This window comes from Gossypium hirsutum, chromosome A09, assembly GCF_007990345.1.
Source record: "Gossypium hirsutum isolate 1008001.06 chromosome A09, Gossypium_hirsutum_v2.1, whole genome shotgun sequence".
Taxonomy (NCBI): Eukaryota; Viridiplantae; Streptophyta; class Magnoliopsida; order Malvales; family Malvaceae; genus Gossypium; species Gossypium hirsutum.
Genome location: NC_053432.1, coordinates 57,331,732 through 57,352,582, shown reverse-complemented (window position 1 = coordinate 57,352,582; position 20,851 = coordinate 57,331,732). Strand labels below are relative to the sequence as shown.

Below are 20,851 nucleotides of genomic sequence, written 5' to 3'. Positions count from 1 at the left end.
TAGCTTGCGTTTATTTTTGCTGGAATAAGATATTTAATTTGTCTTTAGTTAAATTAGGTATTTAGTTTTAGTTTTTAATTTGTCATAATCTGGACAATATAATTAATTAAGTGTTATAATTATGTCCTAATTAAGTACTTAATTAATTATGTGTTTTAATGTGTCTTAATCTATTACAATGTTTAAATATGTCTGGCCAAAATTATGGAGCAGGTTTAATGTGTCTTATGCTTCCAATTAATTTGTCTAAAAAGGAATTTAATTTGCTGATTTAATTGGTGCAGGTACACTCCCCCTTCGACGACATAAGTGCATATATGGATTAATGATGGTGTGCTGCTGTTTGGTGTTTCCCAAGTGACTATTCAGCCAAGCCCTTCAACTCTCCGAGATGGTTGATTGGCTGCTTAAGGCAAGTTAAAGGCTTTTCACACCAGCTGATTGTTCCTTTCACACCAAAGGCTATTTGGTTTTACTTGTTCACATTTAAATGACCATTCAACTTAGCTTGTTCACACCACATGACTCATGAAATGACCTAAGCAGCTCATAAATTCTCAATTCTATTCAGCTGAACCAAGCAACTTAATTAATGACATTCAAGCACCATGGCTGAACCTACTTAGTGCATTTCAGCTCCCAATCATTCCATTAATTTTTCAGCTAAATTAAGGTATCTAGAAGCTGCCCATTGTCGTTTTCCATACACAAGAAGCTTCAAGTAACTTTATTTAAAATTCAAGAATTTTTTAGCCAACTATTCATGTAACGACTCAAATTTTTAGGTTATCAGAAAAATGTATTTTCGGGTCTCTGTTTCTGAAAAATGGATTAGTAAATAATTATTAAAAATATTTATGAAGTTAGTCGAGTGGTTAATTAGAGTTTAATGAAGTAAATTTAGCTTAATTAAGGATAAATGGATAAAAAGATTAAATTGAATGAAGTGTGAAAGTTTAATTATAGAATAAAGAAAATTGAGGGGATTAAATAAGCAAAAAAGCCAAAGTGAGTGTCAAGTGTGTGATAAAAATAAAATACATGTGTGATAAATAATGTACATACATTTGTAATACATGTATGTATTTACTTATTATTTAAGTAAGTATTAATGTATTTATTATTATTAAATTAATATTATATGATAAATAAATAAAAGAAAGACAAGTGTATGAAAATGATTGGATATAAGTGTAGAAATAAAAATATACACATTTGTAATACAAGTATTTGATAATAAATAGATATTTATTTAAATATTAAATTATTGCTATAATTATTAATTAATATTAATAGTATATTATATTATTAAATAAATTAAAATAGTGACAAATGTGTGGTAATTATAAAATGCATGTGTAATAAATTGAACACATACATTTGTAATATGTATATTTAATTATTAGTAGATATTTATTATTTATAAAAGATATTTATTAATTAAATAATTATATTATAAGATTTTTATGTAATAAATATATTAAATTATGACAAGTGTGTGGATAATAAATGGATACAAATGTAAAATAAATATTTGATATTAATTAGATATTTATTAAGTTAACATATTATAAATATATATATAAAGTAAAACAAAAGAAAAAGAAATGAAAAAAAAAAAGATAGAAAAGAAACAGAATGAAACGAAACAGAGAGCAATGAAGGAAAGAAAAGAAAGAAAGGGAGAAAAGGGAAATTTGAGATTTCAAGGTTTGAAAGTTTAATTGGTAAGTCAATTTAGCCCTTTTTACTTAATTTTGATGTTTTAGAAGCTTTGGAACAAGATTTTGATGAAATTAAGTTGATATTTTGAAAGTTATTAGATTTCTAGATAATGTTCATGTTGAGTAAAATGATGAATTAAGGGCTAAATTGATAGAAATTCAAGTTAAAAATGAAATAATGATTGAATTGTAAAGTGATTCATAAGTTTTATCTTTAAGGACTAAATTGAAAGAATTTCAAATTTATGGTTTTATGATGAAAAATAGATAATTATGTCTAAGTTTGGTTAAAAATTGAGTAGAAATAAAGTATGAATTAAGATAGAAAAGTAAGTGAATTTAGTTAGGATTAAATTGAAATTAAAAGTAGAAAATCAACATTTTGCACTAAGACTATTTTGGACAGCAGCAGTAGTCTAAGTTTGAAAAATCACCAAAAATTTTAGAAATTGAATTAGAGGATGAATAAAATATGGAATTAAATCTTATTGAGTCTAGTTTCTTATAGAAGAAACGGTATAAGAATTGAATTGTAAATTATGAGATATAATGAATTTTGTGAGACAATGTCAGAATGAATTCAGGTTCCCCTGTTCTGACTTTGGAAAATCACAAAAAATTGGAGAAAAATAATTAGAGGCTTAAAGTTATAAGTTTAGAATCCCTAATGAGTCTATTTTCAGGAGAAATCAACGGGAATATTATCCGAGTTCTGTACTATGAGATAATTATTTTTTAGTGAAGAAGGGTCGAAACTGTCAGACAGCAGAATATGGGTGAATTTAAAGAATAAACTGTACTTAATGGCTAAACAAAAAATTCTGAAAATTTTATGGTAAGAAGATTTGTGAGTCTAGTTTCAGGAGAAATTAGCGGATCTTAATTTAGAATTCTGTAACTCAAGATATAAATTAGTAATGTATTAATGATTATGAATTGTATTACTTTCGTAGTCAATGTGGTACCGAAAATCTCGGCTAAGAAAGGGCAAGACAAAGTCAACAGGAGTTAGCTCAGAAACTACGGTTTGTATTTCTATAATCCGGACTTAATACTTAAATTGTTGGATTTATTATTTAATGAATATATGTAGTAGATGTTTTGAGATGATTATTTGAATTGGATTGAATATTGATTATATTGAATTGATTTATGAATAATATGAATGTTTGAATTGAAATGAATATTGATGTGGAAATTGAATAATAAATATTTTTTATATTGGAAAATATATGTAGTTGGAAGTGTGATGAAATTGATAGAAAATTGTGATTATTGTGAAATTAAATATTTATTAGTGAAAAGTGAATGAAATTATATTGAATTGAAAATATATAGTTAATTAATTAAAATATGAATTAATTGAAAACTGAAAAATGAATTAAATACCCTATTAACTAGTCGGACTAGTCGGATATAGTTGGCATGCCATAGGATATGGAAGAGTACGGGTTTTGCCGGCTTACTGATCAGGCACTTATGTGTCGACTACTATTACTGTTATCGTTACTGTTACCGATTCGGCACTTTGTGTGTCAGATATTGTTACTGTTACCGTTACTATTACTGTTTCAGATTTGTTCCGATGAGGTACTCTGTGTACCGAACTGCTACTATTACTGTTCCGGATTCGGCCGATGAGGCACTATGTGCCATATTGGTGTGTTGGTTGGATCTGTGTATCCGTCTGAGTTCGAGTCATGTTAATAGGGGTAAATAAAGGTATAAAATAACTGATTATTACTGAATAATTGACTGTTACCGGATAATTGACTGTTACTGGATATTAGACTGTTACTGAATAACTGAATATTACTGAATAATTGATCATTACTGAATAACTGATTGTCACAGAATGAATGACTGTTACTGAATAACTTAATTGTTACTGAATACCTGATTTTACTGAATAATTGACTGTTACTAGATAACCGATCAATTGATCGATACTGAATAACTGGTTATTATTGAATAATTGATTGTTACCGAATAACTGACTGTTATTGAATAAATAATTGTTCTGATTGTTAATGAACATTACTGATTGATTAATTGCTATTGAAATTAATAAATGATTTGAAATTTAAAGTAAACCAAAACATTGGTTGGAAAGTGAATGTTTGAATACTCATTGAGTTTGAATACTCATTGAGTTTGAATAGTTCGATATATATATAAAATAATAAGTTTTATAATTGCTTAAGTGTTCAGATTATAGAAATACCACTGAGTGTACACTCAGCGTACGGTTTGTTTCCGTGCGCAGGTTAAGTTAAGGCTAGACTATTGAATCAGCATCCCAGGCTGATCCCGAATTCAATGAGGTAAAGTATGTTGAGTATTGATAATGGCATGTACCTAGGATGTTTAATGAGAGTCATTTAGGTTGTAAAAGTATTGATGAAATAAGTAAATTATTGTTGGCAACGGTATATAGTATGAATTTTGAAATTTATTAAAAATTCGTAGTGATTCTAAATTAGTTCCAAATTGAATTTACTATTCATATTGGACCACGGGGGCCCATTAAAGGGACAACATCTTAAAACTAGGATGAGTGTGAATATTTATTTTAATTAATGACCGGAATTGGATTGTACTAGTTGGTAATGTCTCGTAACCCTGTTTCAGTGACGGTATAGGGTTAGAGGACGTTACAATTCAGCTATCCTAAGAGCCTACTAGGCTATCATATGTAATGCCTATAAATTTCAGCTCATTTCACCTTGTAAAGGACTTTTGCCATTTTTATGATTGAAATTAAGTATTTTGTGAGATTAACTTCTCTTAATTTTGTCCAAAGACTCTGTTGACTTATCTACGTAGCTAGTGGGGTCAACCTAGTTCTTTTAAGCCGAACTCATCACCTTAGTTGTGTGGCGTTCGAACCTTTATACCAAGGTTCCTATCTTCCATAGATAGTTGGTCGAGGTTTCTATCCTTCTTTCACCAAGTCATCTTAAGAACGTTTAAGTTTCGGGTCAGCACTTTAATATAGTGTTGGTTTACTCTTTTTTCTTAAGTTTCTCTCAAATTTCATTTTCTATCCGCACCGAACCCTTAACATCATCTTACCAACTTCTTTGTTAACCATACCAAAACGCATAAAACCAACTTAACCACTTTGAACCTAATTTGATCTTCGAATTCCATAACTTAGCCAATTACCAGCTTACCTTTATTCGGTGAATGAGACTTCATCGTTAGACGATCGGGCAACAAAGCGACTCGACTCATTAAACCGAGGCTAGATCGCATCGATAATTACTCTAATAAGTAGGGGTGAGCGTTCAATTGAATCGAGTCGAATCGAGTGGAAACATTTCAAGTTAATTGAGTTAACGAGTTCTATTTTATCATCCTAATTCGATCTAATTTTTTTCGAATTGAGTCGAGTGAAATGAAATTCAAGTTGAGTTGAATCGAGTCAAGTGAAATTGTTTGAGTAAAATTAAAAAATTAAGAATGTCAAATTAGAATCTTGTTATAATATAACTAATTCCATGTCAGAGCACATAAATTTGAAGCCATATATATTTGAAAACTTTTTCAAAGTAAAATAAGAAAACAAAAATAGTATAGATATTTTAGAATGATAACTTCAATCATTAATTAATTTATTTAGATCCCAAAATTATTATTTTAAAATTTTTTTAACTTTATTATATATTCTTTAGAATTTATTTTAAAATTTTTATATTTTTTTAAGAAATATAAATTTTTATTTTTTTAATTTTAAAAATTATTTTAAAAATTTAAAAATTAGTTTAAATTTTTTTAGTTTTTGTTAAGAGAAACTAATTTATTCATTTTCAAAATTGATAGTGACTAAAAAACTATTTATACTAACCTACTATTCAAATTATTAAAATTTAAATCACTTCTTTAAATTAATTCGAATAATTCAATTTAGTTAATTTGAAATTCAAATTATTTTTAGAATCATTATTATTAAGAAGCGGTAAATATCCACGTGGTTTCAAAGTTTTGTCATGCACCAGACAATCCTACAAAATATCCACGAGGGGTCACCGCCCGACAACAAGTAACAACCGAAATTCTGGGCCAATCGCTAAACATTCACATCCACCGTCCGATCTTTCATCAAAATCTATGGTTCTCCATCAGTGGCTCAGAAACACCAAGAAAATCATACACCATCCCTTTCCCCCACAAAGTAAACTCCACTTACAAGCTTTTCTCAGCTTTATCTAAAGCTGATGTCCTTTTATTCTTTTTGGAATCACTGATATAAAAATTTTTAATGATTACTTTTCATCTTAATTATAAATTTAATTATTTTATATAATAAATTAATAAAGAATAATTATTATGATAACTATAATTTTACAAAATAAATTTCATATATTGATTTGTTTTGTGAAAAAAAGTATTATACCAATCAACTAAGGAAATATTGTATGATATTAATATTCTGAATAATGAAATAATATTATTTTATAATACTAATGCTTTGGACTAAAATATAACGCTTATAATGAATATAAAAAGATAAATCCCAAAATTAAATATATTATCACAAATTTTTCAACTATAAAATAAAAAGGGTTTAAAAAGTTTAATATAAATATACACACAGGGTTAAACATCTTAGGGTGATCATAGAGAGAGAAGAGAGAGATGGCGGCAGATAGGAGAGTTGGGGTTGCTGTGGATTTCTCTCCAAGCAGCAAGAATGCGTTGAAATGGCCTGTGGATAACATTATGCGGAAAGGGGATTATCTTATCCTTGTTGCCGTTCAACCTGAAGGTCATTATGAGGAAGGCGAGATGCAGCTTTGGGCAATCAGCGGTGGTTCACGTACATGCTCTTCTTCCCTCTTTTTGATTTCTGATTGTTTCTCGAGAAAAGAATAAAAAAAAAAGTCTTAACTGATTTGATTGTGCTTCTTTTTTCTTTTTTTTTAATTACTGTTATTGTAGCACTTATCCCTTTAAGTGAGTTTTCTGATCCTGCGACCATGAAGAAGTATGGAGTAAAGCCTGACCCAGAAACTCTGGATATTGCTAACACTGCTGCTAAGCAAAAAGAAGTAATTTTTCTTCTCCCAAAATCCATGGAAATGATCTTCATTTAGTTTCAGTTAGGTCTAATTATGCTCTTGATCCCTGTACTCTTTATATATCCTCTACTTTTAATTCCATTTGGTTCAATTCTGCACTTTTCTAAAGAAAACATATGAAAGTTTATATATTTTTTCCCTTGACAGTTGTGTTTGTTGTACTATTAAATCAAAAGAGTAGGGACTTGTAGCATAATTAGACTGTTCTAGTAATTGTTAATTATTAATAAATTGATATTATTTACTCAATTAATCATCAGGTCATGGTGATGATGAAGATATACTGGGGTGATCCACGTGAGAAGTTATGCGAGGCCATTGATAACATCCCTCTTAGCTGCATGGTTGTAGGAAATAGAGGGCTTGGCACGCTTAAAAGGTGACAACGATTCATCAAATAATCTCTTGTTTCAATGTGTTAATTGAATCATCATTTGCAGATCAGCATGATAGAGTTGCCGACTGGTTTCATCCATCATATTCGAATTTGGGTCTGAGTTAAAGACGAGTTTGAGTCATATTCCAACATGCATTGCATACGAGTCAGCATCAAACACGAATACTTTTAAAAATGTGGAGAGTTGGACAAAATATATTATCATATCCCTAGATTTTATTTGTTCTTGAATTTGCTTTTCTTTCCTCCTCGGCTTTTTCAGGGCTATAATGGGCAGTGTGAGCAACTATGTGGTGAATAATGGTTCCTGCCCTGTTACTGTAGTGAAGCACCATGGCCATGACTGAGTGTTGTACTTGCTTTGATGACTTATTTGGCCTAGTATCTAGTTCTTGTATAGGCTGTTAAATAATGTTGTATGTAGGAAGTATGAGAAATAAGGGATATTTCAATAGAAATATTGCATTTCTAAGAAAAAGAAGAAGAGATTATGTAGTTTGTACAAGAAGCTCAAGTAATGAGCTTTTTTATTCTCTCTTTTTTTCTAAATCACATAATTTTTGTTTCCCACTCAATGAGCCGACTTCAGACTTCAGAGTCCCTTCCCATGATTTTTTTTGGGTTTCAAGTTTGTTTATAATAATCAATAAATAGGAATAACTTTTATGCTACATTTTAAAAAAAATAATTACGAAATAAAAAAATGCAAAAAAAAAGGATTTAAGATTACTTTTTTAATAATATCTTGAAAGAGAAAAAGCACTAATCAAAAATAAAAAGTTACATGAAAAATAATAGATTGAAAACTATAATTATTTTATTATATAAGCATTCGAATATTTAAAATGATTAATAAATATTTTTATTTAATAATCTAATAATATTATTTTCCTGGAAATTCAACACGTTTCCATTTCCTTCAATCATTATCTGAAGGACCACTAGCCCAAGTAGCCATGCTCAACCGTGGACTGTTGGGGGCACGGAACTGGATGTACTCGGTTTTTTTTTTTTAATATAAGTTTGATTTGTAATTGTTTTTTTTCTGAACCCAATCATTTTCTTACAAATAAGATTATATTTAATTTATTATTTTAAAATTTTATGCATAAATTTATTATTTTAGTTTGATTTATGTAATTTCAATATTTGTTTAGAACAATGATTTAAACTTTATCTATTCTTTCTTCCCTTTGAATATTGTAAGGATAGAAAAATAATTCAATTTGTACAATCATATATATAAATTTGATTTTAGCTTAATTTTCATAAATCATTATGGCGACTCAAAAAATTATAAAATTTCCTTATAACGTTTTTAAAATATAAAAAGTTATAAATCAGTATAATGGAATTCTTTTATATTTACTTCTTACATACACTTATAATTATATTTACATGAAATGAAACAATAAATTTTTTTAATTTTTTAAAAAATATATAATTCAACTAAAATTAAAATTTTATATATACAATTCAGTCCAAATTAAATTAAGACTATATATATAATTACATAAAATTAAACTTCACTGTGTGTATTGCAACTGTCCGTTGACCACAATTTCAACTCCAAAATGAATTACCAAGCACAAACTTAAATTTGACTTAGTCCAATATACTTGAATGACTTGTTTAATGGTTTATGTATTAATAATTGTCAAAAATACGTTTTTATATTAATATTTGAATATTTGAATATATTCAAATTTAATGTAAATTTAATTAAATAAGTTATCTGAACAAATCTAAAAATATAGTGTGTGAACGAAAGTGATTGTTATAGTACCGATAGAAGATGACATTACGACAATAACAAAACAAGAACACAATATGTTTATGCAATTTAATTTCTTAGTTTAGTGAGTAAATCTATTATTTTTCTACCTAAAACAACAAGTGATATACAACTTACCTCAAGTTTTCTTTGAAAACTTAGACTGTAAAACAAACAATAAACTTGTTTACACTCTCAATAATAAGTTCGTTAATGAATAGATAAGTGCTATGAACCCTCAATACAAAACTTATACAAGTCTATTCAAATATATAAAAGTTCGAGACTTACTAGCATACTAGGTCGATTATAATCAATTTACTTATAAAAGAAATGCAGCTAAAACAACATATACAATAAAATAAAATAAAAGTTCAAGATAAAGTAAAATTGTTTGATATAAGTCTTCAAAGCAGTCATTATTCATTCTCAATAATTTAAAGGAATCCAATTGCTTAATCCGATCCAATCTAATCTTTCAGATAATTTGCTTCAAATGGATTAGAGATGATCATGGACTAGGCTGGACCTCAATATAATTTTAGGCCCATTTTCTTAGCCTGATCCAAAAAATAGACTTAAAATTTTATGCAAACCTAACCCAGTCCTCTCGTATTAAAATTTCTTATATTATTATTTAAAAAAATTAAAAATATAATATATCAAATAAACTAAAAAATTTAACACTAAGATATGTGCAACTTAGCAAGGAAATGCCTCTAAAATAGTAGTAAAATTAACAATAAAACAAGAGTTACAATAATATCCAAACAATAACAACAAAATAATAACAATATAATAACGAAATAGTAGCAGAATAGCACCAAAATAACATGTTTAATTTTTTATTTTTTGTAAATTTAGGCCCAGTCGAGCCCAGGATAAAAAAAAAGCTTACTTGAGGCTCGACCCGCTTATAAAACGGGCATCGTTTTTTGCCTAAGCTCATTTTTTAAACCTATATTTTTACACAAACTATTTTAACTTTCGGGTAGACCTTCAAGTAGGGCCAAATAACATGACTCATGATAAGGTCTAAAATGAATTTGATCTTTATAGATGGATAATCATATTTTCATGATATCAACATAATTTATAGCTCAAAAATTTTATTTTAAAAATTACCTATCCTAAAAATAACAAGTTAATAGAAAAAAAAAAACTCAACTCATCGCAATGTTAACCATAACGACCATAGCACTTGCCTCAACAAAATTTATCATATTCCCTCAAATCCGTATATTTATAAACCATGTTATTATAATTTGTAATTAACAATGATTATTCTTACAAGTTAATCATTTATATGCACCAGACACTCATTAAAGTAAAGCTAGACAAAAATTCATCAAACATTGATTGCCCACGTGGAGGTCACCACCCGACAACAACAAAGAATCCGATACTTCTCAGACAATGTCTAAACTTTCACAATCACCGTCTTATCTCCATCGGTGGCTCAAAAAATGCCAAAATTCTTATGATAAAAAAAAAAAGAAAAGGCGAAAAATCATACACCAACCCTTACCTCAAAAAGTAAACTCCATTACAAACTTTTCTTCAGTTTCTGGCCCTTTCTCTCTTTATCTAAAGTTGATGCCTTTCTATTCATTCCGACTCACTTGCTCGTATAAAATATAGGTCACTTTTCTTCTTTACATTATGCTTAATTATATTATATAATTTAATTATTTAATTATCAAATTTATATTTTAGATAAATTATTAATAAAGAGAATATGTGATGCATCATCGATGATCTATCCGGCTTAAATTCGGTATTTTAAACCTAAGATCGTAAACTCTAAGCTTGAGAGTTATTAATATATATTTATAGTAGTTATAACAAAATTAATATTTAAATTTGTTTTAAAAAAATTATTAGTATTTATTTATAAATCCTTCACAATTTTTTATTTTATTTAATAATAATGTAGTATGTTATTATTTATAGATGATGCATGAGATTCGTGCAATAGTATGCATCAAATACTATTCTTTATTAATATCATTAAAAAGTTGTACTATTAATATAAATTAAAAAAAACTCATATAATGAGGTTGAGTTGAATTTTTTAAATAAAAAATTAAAAAAATGATTATTTTTATAGCCAGAATTTTACGAAATAAATTTCACATTGTTTGAAAAAATTTATACAAGTTAACTAAGGAAATATTTAATGATCTTAATATTTTGAATTAAGACGTAATATTCTTTCATAATGTTAGTGCTTTGGACTAAAATAATTATATAAAAAAGTAAATTCCAAAATGAAATTTATTCCCATAAAAATTCCAGCTATAAAAGGGTTTAAAAAGTTTAATATAGATATATATACACACAGGGCTAAGCATATTAGGGTGATCATAGAAAAAAGTAAAGACAGAGCGGAGAGATATGGCGGCTGATAGGAGAGTTGGGATTGCTGTTGATTTCTCTCCAAGCAGCAAGAATGCGTTGAAATGGGCTGTGGATAACGTTATCCGGAAAGGGGATCATCTTATCCTTGTTGCCGTTCGACCTGAAGGTCATTATGACGAAGGCGATCAGATACAGCTTTGGGAAGCCACCGGTTCACGTACATACTCTTCTTCCTCTAATTAATTTTTATCGTTTGTTTCTCGAGAAAAAAGAATCCAGGATAAGCTTAAAGAAATGACTTTTTTAATTTTACTATGTTAATGTAGCTTTAATCCCATTAAGTGAATTCTGTGATCCAATTATCATGAAGAGGTATGGAGTAAAGCCAGACCCTGAAACTTTGGATATTGTCACCACTGCTGCTAGGCAAACCCAAGTACTTTTCTTCTTCCCACAAAAATCCATGAAATTGAACTTAATTCATTTTGTTTCAGTTATTGTTAATTATTATTAGTAAGTTGATATATTTTACTCACAAATCATCAGATTGAGGTGCTGATGAAGATATACTGGGGTGATCCTCGTGAGAAGTTATGTGAGGCCATTGATACTATCCCTCTTAGCTGCATAATTGTAGGAAATAGAGGGCTTGGCACGCTTAAGAGGTAAACCTTTTTCATCAATTAATCTCTTCTTTCGTTTTTAGACTATGAGATTAAATTATATATTTTTATGAGAGGATATCAAACACTGATATTTTTTCAAAGAAGTGAAGAGTCATAGCAACATATATTATCATATTCCGAGATTTTAATTTGTTTTTATTTTCAGGGCTATAATGGGCAGTGTAAGCAACTATGTAGTGAACAATGGCTCCTGTCCTGTTACTGTGGTGAAGCATCATGTTTAAGGATTGTTTTTCATTGCCTTTGAGGTTTTAAAAGTGTTTTCCCATAATAGAAGTAATAAGGAATAGTTGAGATATGTAGCTTGATTTATGTTTTATTGCATGGGATTGTATGTATGGAAGTAATTAAAGCTTTTGTTGAAGCTGAACACACTTCATCTTGTTGTATATTGAGATGGGTGTTTGTGTAAACTAGACTTACCAATTGAGTGATGTGAGAATAAATTGTGTAGGCAGTTTCTAAGAACTGCTGGTTCTAACACATCATAATTGTTGATAGACGGATATTGGTGTTAAAATTTTATAAAATTTTACGAGAATTTTTAAAAATTTTAACAAAACTTAATTGAAATTTTCAAAAAAGTTTAAGAGTTTAAGGAAAATTTTAAAAAATTATTGGGAAGCCAATGGCTCTACATCAAAGTATCAACTAGTCTAAATTTTGTTTCAGTCAAAATTTACTTGTGTTATTGTCCATTTCATCTAATTTTTGATTTGTAACATTTTGTTCCGGCTGGCACAAGATTTTGGTATTCGAAAATTAATTTTTAATTTTTTTATTTGAATCATTTTTATTTTTAAAATTATATATAAACATGACATATAATTATTAAACCAAATTATTGAATCTAATTAATAAATTTAAAATTCATATTTGTATATAAAATATTTTATTTGCCTATTAAAGTATATTTGTATGTTTATATAATATATCTATATTATTTATGAAGAGCTTAATTAAGTTTGTCTCACCCTTCAATCGAATCTCAACTCGGTTGCTAAGTCTATAATATTTATAAAGAGTTTGACTAAGTTGGCATCACTCTTCAATTAGGTCCCAGCTCAGTTGTTAAAGTACTAAAAGATCATTATATTTTAACGAAGAAACAAATATTATTTTGAGAATATTTTTATAATTTCATATAAAATCCAAATATATATATATATGATTTGAACTTAAGATTTAAGACTCCACAACACTCGCTCTCTCAATCATTTCAGTCAAATACATATTTTATTTTTATATCAAGTTTTAACAAATTTATTATATAATTGTTTTCACATGCATCGTTAGTATGCCACAATATAGTATTGTTAACATATTTAGATATTAAACTATAAGTATTTGAAGAGTGATCCACTTACATTAGTGTAAAACTCAAGTAATTTTACATACTTTCATCGGTGTAAGCCTAAAATGACAGTACATCGAGTACAATATTAATGATTTGTGAAAACTGAACTAAGTTTAATATTCATGTATCAAATTGCATAAAATCAAAGTTCATATATCAAATTGAATATTAAATCATAGTTCATGTATAACTTTGATATATTCCCCTTAATTATGATGTATTAAAATTTAGTCTCTGTACTTTAAAAGTTAAAAAATTTAATTCTTATCTTTTCAATTTAAAAATCATAGTCCAATCTTATCGTCGTAAGTAGTTTCAGTTCAAATTAGCCAATGTAATATATTTATTTCCCATCAATCATATGTGACGTCATATGAGTGTATCCTAACCAACATGTCAAATCGACAAATACTAATAGAAAATACTTACAATTTTAATAATTAGATTAAAATCTTTAAATTTAAAAAATAGGATTAACCATTGTTCAAATATGACTTTTGTGCTGCTTGTAGGTGACTTAATCCTAAACTCGAGGCCATAACGATGTGGCAGCAAAACTTGACACCATGGGCGAGAAAACCTTTGATGAGTAAATCCGAGACTTGCTTTGCAAAGCTCAGACTTAGTAGGAAGCAGGGGTGGTTGCATGAGAGGAACAAGCCAATGCAAAGCTAGAACATGTAAGGGTCAGTCGTAAGTCAGCATATAATAGCCAGTTTAATTTCTAAACTTAGATACAGGGGCCGTACACCTCTATAGAAATAAAGCCTTGTAAGTTGCATTATTTGTATTTGCTACTTATTCAGCTTATTATTTTCAATATTAAAATAATATTAAAAGACTTTGATTTTAATATTAAAGTAAAATCATTTGCAAGTTGCTCGTTTTTTTTATTCATAAAAATTATTGTTTTTAATGTTATTTTAAATATCTAGTTTTTAATTTCTTTTGATTCAATAGAAATTTTATACGCTTCTAACATCAATATAAAACATAAAAGAGTAATTAAAATTTTTAAAAAAGTGATTAGATGTGTCATGTATACAAATACTTTTAAAAAATTTTAAAATTTTATTATTTTATTTAAAAACTATTCTCATTAAATTCATATTAACATAAAATAAAATTTAATTTAAATTTTTCACTTTTTGTATTCAAAGTAAAAATTAAAGACTAGAAACTTATTTAACTACAAAAATGATATACGCGTTTTTAATATATTAGTCTCAAATTTTATGTATTTTAATTAAAAATTTAAAACACGTCTTTTAGCCTTTTAAAAAATAATATAATATAATTTTTTTTCATACATTTACAATTTACTTATACATCATTAATAAGAGAAAATTACTCTAAACTCATGCACCACAAACTGCCTATAATGTTCAATGTTACGATAAAGTAGTACTTGAATCGTGGGTAGCGTGTACTGAACATTTTGAATAAAAATATCTGCGACATTAACAGTAATTTCGTTGTAGTCTAGGTGGTTAGGATACTTGGCTCTCACACGAGAGATCCGGGTTCAAGTCCCGGCAACGGAAAATTTTTGGATTTTGTTTCTCTATTGGGTGCTAATAGGCCCAACCCAAGTTCTTTTAGGGACAAAATTATTGGGCTTTCCAGGTTCGATTTATTGAATATTAGGCAATACGCATTTTAATTTATTACTATTAATCTATTTCCATTTGTTGTTACGAGATTACGGTAAGATGGCTTTAATTATTGAATGTACTAATCTTGAATATCGATTTACCATTTGTAATTATATATGTAGATTTCGTAGTTTTATTATGTTTAATTACTATGTATGAGGTTGTGTCAAAGTTAATTTAGTTTATTAATTTTTAGTATAATCGTGCTATGATAATTTGATTTTAGAGTTTGATATTATAATTATTGTATATTTGTTACGCTTTAAAAAATATTATGATATTATTAGATATCGCTTCAGAATTATATTGATTTTGATAAATTAGATTAAAATTCAATATTTACATTTTTCTTAATTCTCAAACAACCTCTTTAAATGGTATAAAACAAGTTGACGTCGAAAACTGTTGATACATTTTACAAATATATAATATTCCCATCTTTAGGTTACAAATATTAATTAGCTTTAATTTCGTTGTGTTAGTTTAATGAACAAAATACAGATAACCCAATTGTAACCTGAATTAAGAGTAATTGAGACAGTTTCATTACAAGTGGCATCCTCGTTGTCATCCATGTGATTACCCCAGTAACCGAGCTGACTTCGTAATAATCCGAAAACATTAGTCACAATATTGTAAATTTTAAAAGTTATAGGAACAAAGTTGAAAACTGTTGGCATAACTTACCTTTTAATTTATTGTAAGTGCCCATTTGTCATATATCTTTTTGCAATCCTTTCGAACCCTACAACGATGTTATCTTCAAGTTGAAAAAAAAGAATACAAGTTTTAAGGTAAGACAGGAAGCTCCGCCTTAGCAAAGGAGAAGAAACTGACACGCCTGTTTTCTACATGACAAAACATAATAGAGATGCCATCATGCTTCCTTTCAAGGCCCTCAATTTCTACTCTTGATGGTGGACTGCACCAGTAAAAGCAGACAAGTCGAGCAAAATAAGGAAAAACATAGTTATTACTCAATTTCTTCCTCCAAAAAATTTACCTCTTTGATCACCTGGAGAGGATTTTCTAAACTGCTGTTTGAAGATAAACGTTAACAATACGTTTGGCTCACTGAGATGAAATAGGTATTCAATGGAAATAAAATAAGACTGTAATAGAATTGAATAGACATAACAGTGGTTTGATTGGATAAAATACAATGAATATTGTAATAGTATTTATTCGTTTAGTTGAGAGGCATAGATATATAATATAGTAAAAAAAAATACTTGAATGAATAACGAATATGTCTTTTAACATTTCAATATATTTTTCCATCAATTTACTATTAAAGAATAATATTTTCTATCAAAAGAATAATATTTAAATATAAAAGATAAAATATTAAATATTAAATAAACTATATAAAATATTATTAAAATATTTAATTTTTATATCTTTTGAAATTTAGAAATAATATTTTATATTAAAAAAAATTATTTATTTTCTACCTCTTCATATTCATTGGTCCCCTCTCTCTCTCGCCAAATTCATTTTTATCTTCCCTTCTAATATTTTTCCAGAGTCCAACAAACCACCGTTGTATTGCTGCTGACTTTCATCATCGTTAGCCACCAACATGATTTTATCCAAATTTTATACCAAGAGCTTTCCTTGATCTCCTTTTTCATATTTTCCATTTTGGTTTTCCTAAAATCCTTTCAAAAGCCTAAAGATACAAAGCTTCTGTATCAAAATGTCTTCTTTATTTTTTTGGTTATTTTATTTACTAGTATTTTTAAATATTGTTAAAGAAGTAGCAACAACATAATCCTATCATCATTTCAACACTTAAATAACATAAACATCGTATCAACATATATAAAAAGTGGCAATATCAGTATCATATATTTCCATGTCAATATATCATCTTGCAATTACATACAAAAAGTTATATTATTCCACCACCACACCCATTTACACATACAAAAAGTTTCAACCTACAAAAAATTATATTCATCTACTATTACAACCACATCTTTAATTAGTAAAAATAAATTTTCTCAACCATGCTAATCGCATAGAAGGCGATAGACTTAGGAAAACGAGCACTTGCGTTGGATGATCAGAAATTTTGATCAATGTATCGGTTCGTTCATTATTTGTTAAACCTTCTATTTCACCTAAAGACATGGAGAGTTTGTACCTTTTCTTGAATGGTCATTTTTTACTTCTCTTGAATGAACATTTCTAGTGGTAGAGCTAGAAAATTATTTGACGGGGGCTGGAATTAAATTGTATATTTTTATGATAGTAAAAATGCAATTTCGCTATTTTAATAGTCTATATATTTATAATTTTTAAAGGATTAAATCAAATTTTTATCATTTTGGGGGGGGGGGCAAAGTGTAATTTTACTATTACTAATTTAAAATTTTATAAATTATAAATGGCCTAAATGGAGAATTTTGCGTTTTAGGGGCGCCACGGCCTCTACCAACCCCTGGCTTCGCCATTGAGCATTTCGAAGGCAATGCTCCTACTTAATTCAAGGTCAACTGTCCTTATATTATCTCCTAATAATGTGGCAACATCGATAAGTGAAGTAGACAAATCTGGTCCATTAGCCTCAAAACTTTTTTCTTCTTCTTTGGAAATGTAGAATCAACTTTGTTTGGATTATACGGTCGTGATTGTGTAGCCGAAACATTCATCTCATCTAAGGAAGCATTAACTTCCCATCCATTGTCAATGCTTCCTTTTTTAGGATTCCTTTGATTAGCAACATCCTTAGCATGTAATTTTTCAAAATATCAATACTTGTTTGAGCATCTTTCTCTGTGGCTCGATCTTTTGCGTATATGAAAATAAATTTCTCATAAAAGGGAAACTTCGAGTTCTGAATTGTCGAGCTTTTTTATGACTCTATAAATTTTTTTTTCATAAACATTATATACTATATGAATATAAGTAAGTCAAACAAGAAAAGAAATACAAAAAATTCTTACACTTATGTATGACTCCCACACTTCATCTTCAACAACAACCATCTGCCTATGCTCGTCCCAACCAAATCCACTATTGTCTTTTTCGCTGAGCATACCGTAAATGATTGCCCAATCCTTTTTCAATATCCTAATCCTTGATTCAAGATTATGTTTAGCCTTTAGCATTGCATGAGGTAAAACTTTTTCTATCATTCTTTCCAATTTAAGTAAATAATTAACCTTAAATCTTGTATCTACATTAAAGTTCCAACATTATGCAAGTCAACCATACATAAAATCAACGCAACATTTTCTTTCGAAACCCATTTCCTTTTGGTTCCTCCAGAGTTTTGGGAAGATGTTGTAGTTGATTGTGAAAAGCTTGACATACTTTTAAAGAAAACTTCACACAACCAATTAATAGATAAAAAAAACATTCATTTAATACAAGTCTAGTACAATACAAAAATACCATAAACACAATGTCAAAGATAAATAAAATAACATAAAGTCTTTCAAACAATGTAACAACCCATTTTTCAGTGGTGTTGGAAACATTGATTTCAGGATCACAAGTTTGACGAGTAAGTTCGTATAATTAGTATTTAAATTATACGAGTCAATAATAATTTTTATAATGAATTTCTATTTGAGGATTTTAACTAATTGAATTAAAAGTTAGTATAAGTGGTTCAGTTCAAAAGGCAAGTGGTTATTGAATTAAACGGTGTTATGTTTTGATATATTTGAGGTGCCTTTGAATGACATATCGGTTAAGTAAGTTAGGATACTTGAAATTGTATGTTTATGCAAGTTTGAGTAGTGTTTAGGTCCCTTGAAAGTGTGCACAAATGGATTGAATGTTTATGCATGGTTAGCTTATAAAATGACTTGATTTTAGGTGAATTTTGGGTTCACACGGCTTGGAAACACAGGCGTGTGACATGATCGTGTGAGGCACATGGCCTGGCGACACAACCATGTGTCATCTGAGGATTTTTCTTAGTTTCTAAGTCAATGAGTTACATGGCCTAACACACGGCCTGACACACGGAAGTGTGGGGCAACTCAGAGAGTTACGTGGCTTGGCACACGGACGTGTGACACGATCTTGTAACCATATTAAGAGAGTTAAATGGGTAAGGACATGGACTAAGACATGACCATATGTCTCTTGTTTGAAAGTTACACGGCCTGTAACACCCTATACTCGTAACCCATGCTGGGGAGGAGTACAAGGCATTACCTAACTTGATCTCATGCATATAACTAATCTCAAGTCACCGAGACTAGATTCAAACTTAAAAATTTTTCAATATCTACTTTAAACTTCTTATTATGGGCCTACGAGCCTCAAATCAACCGTTGAAAACCATTCGGGACTATACCGGGTCCTTAAACCAACTATGAAAATTTTGCCTTTAAAATAGGGCACACGTTCGTGTGGAAGAGTAACACGCCAGTATGTCCATTTCGATATGGCCATGTTGATGGCCTGTGTGACTCACACGGCCTAAGCACCCTGGGACACGCCCGTGTCCTACACTCTTGTAGAATTAATTTTTAATTCACACCTACAGGGGTTTTCACACGGCTAGACACACGCCCGTGTAAATGGCCTGTGTCCCTCACACGGTCATGACACGCTCGTGTCCTAGCCTGTGTGCAAAAACATGGACATTCTATTTCTGACGTCAGCCTACTCATAATGTCACACGACCAAGGCACACGCCCGTGTGCTGGGCCGTGTTCTCCACACGGTTGAGACGCATGGCCGTGTCTCTGCCCGTGTGTTTATTACCATGCATACTGACTTGAAGTTTTTACGTGCAGGGGACACAGGCTGGACTACACTCCCATGGGGCAAGCCATCACGGCCTAGACACAGGCCCGTGTGGACAGTATAATGCTATTTACCAAACCTCATTGCCACCCTTACATATATAATTCCATACAAATAGCAACCAATATCGAAACAAGTATAATTCCTATAACTAAATATGCCATAATAGACTTTCATTCAACCATGATAATGCATCTTTTATAAATTCAAAATGAATGTTAGCCATCATTCAAGGCTTAATACAAATTGAAGGGTTTCCAACCCAAGCCAACACATATGGCCAATCCTCGATGACATAAAATAATAATATTTAAGTCCTATACATGCCATACATCCAACTATACCGAATGCTTCGGTTGATAGTGTGATTGACATCTCTGACTTCTAGTGATCCTTGAGCTAGTTAGGCAGCACTAAAAGGAAATGGAAAGGAAAGGGAGTAAGCATAAAGTTTAGTAAGTTGCAAATAAATAAGTATACAACAACAATTTATCCAAAATCAACATGCTCATAACACCAAAGTGGGCATAAGTGTAACTTACTCATTGCCATCTATACAAGTCAACTACTATATATATTGAGCTCATATCTCATACGTACCAATTAGGTACCTGTACCATTCATAACACAGTTATACTTTCTTCATTAGCTTAAGAACATGACGTTCACCGTTGAACCATTTGGAACACTACCGGATATTCATTAAGACTCAAATGTGGGTAAGGTGACGATGCCATGTCCCAGACATGGTCTTACACTGGCTCATATCTCAAATCGATGCCATGTCCCTAACATGGTCTTACACTGACTATCATCTCGTAGCCGATGCATATCCCAAATATGTCTTACACTGGCTTACATCTCGAGGCCGATGCATGTCCCAGACATGTCTTACACTAGCTCTCATCTCAATGCCAATGCATGTCCCAGACATGTCTTACACTAGCCAACAATAACCTATATGTCACGACATGAATGTCCGATTTATTTCTTAGGTTCAAACAGGAACTCTACTATCTCTATTATCATCATACCATCTC

At 29.5% G+C, this 20,851-nt stretch overlaps 2 protein-coding genes across 2 annotated transcripts; both read left to right on the top strand.

Moving 5' to 3' along the window:
- The first annotated feature begins 6,096 nt into the window (after positions 1 to 6,096).
- Positions 6,097 to 7,780, top strand: LOC107888959 (universal stress protein PHOS34). The gene is made up of 4 exons (XM_016813236.2): positions 6,097 to 6,546; positions 6,669 to 6,778; positions 7,069 to 7,187; positions 7,468 to 7,780. The coding sequence occupies exons 1-4, from the start codon at positions 6,366 to 6,368 to the stop codon at positions 7,550 to 7,552; spliced, it is 495 nt and encodes a 164-aa protein (XP_016668725.1). The 5' UTR covers positions 6,097 to 6,365; the 3' UTR covers positions 7,553 to 7,780.
- A 3,531-nt stretch (positions 7,781 to 11,311) lies between these two features.
- On the top strand, positions 11,312 to 12,509 carry LOC107888958 (universal stress protein PHOS32). Its single transcript, XM_016813235.2, has 4 exons — positions 11,312 to 11,557; positions 11,667 to 11,776; positions 11,887 to 12,005; positions 12,172 to 12,509. Exons 1-4 carry the CDS (start codon positions 11,377 to 11,379, stop codon positions 12,248 to 12,250), a joined length of 489 nt encoding a protein of 162 aa, XP_016668724.1. The 5' UTR covers positions 11,312 to 11,376; the 3' UTR covers positions 12,251 to 12,509.
- The last annotated feature ends 8,342 nt before the right edge of the window (positions 12,510 to 20,851 follow it).

Bases quoted from the DNA above. Each gene is read 5' to 3' on its own strand.
- LOC107888959 (XM_016813236.2), top strand. From the start codon at position 6,366: ATGGCGGCAGATAGGAGAGTTGGGGTTGCTGTGGATTTCTCTCCAAGC. The intron at 6,547-6,668 runs GTACATGCTCTT...CTGTTATTGTAG, and splicing joins GGCAATCAGCGGTGGTTCAC to CACTTATCCCTTTAAGTGAG. The intron at 7,188-7,467 runs GTGACAACGATT...CGGCTTTTTCAG, and splicing joins GGGCTTGGCACGCTTAAAAG to GGCTATAATGGGCAGTGTGA.
- LOC107888958 (XM_016813235.2), top strand. From the start codon at position 11,377: ATGGCGGCTGATAGGAGAGTTGGGATTGCTGTTGATTTCTCTCCAAGC. The intron at 11,777-11,886 runs GTACTTTTCTTC...ACAAATCATCAG, and splicing joins CTGCTGCTAGGCAAACCCAA to ATTGAGGTGCTGATGAAGAT. The intron at 12,006-12,171 runs GTAAACCTTTTT...TTTTATTTTCAG, and splicing joins GGGCTTGGCACGCTTAAGAG to GGCTATAATGGGCAGTGTAA.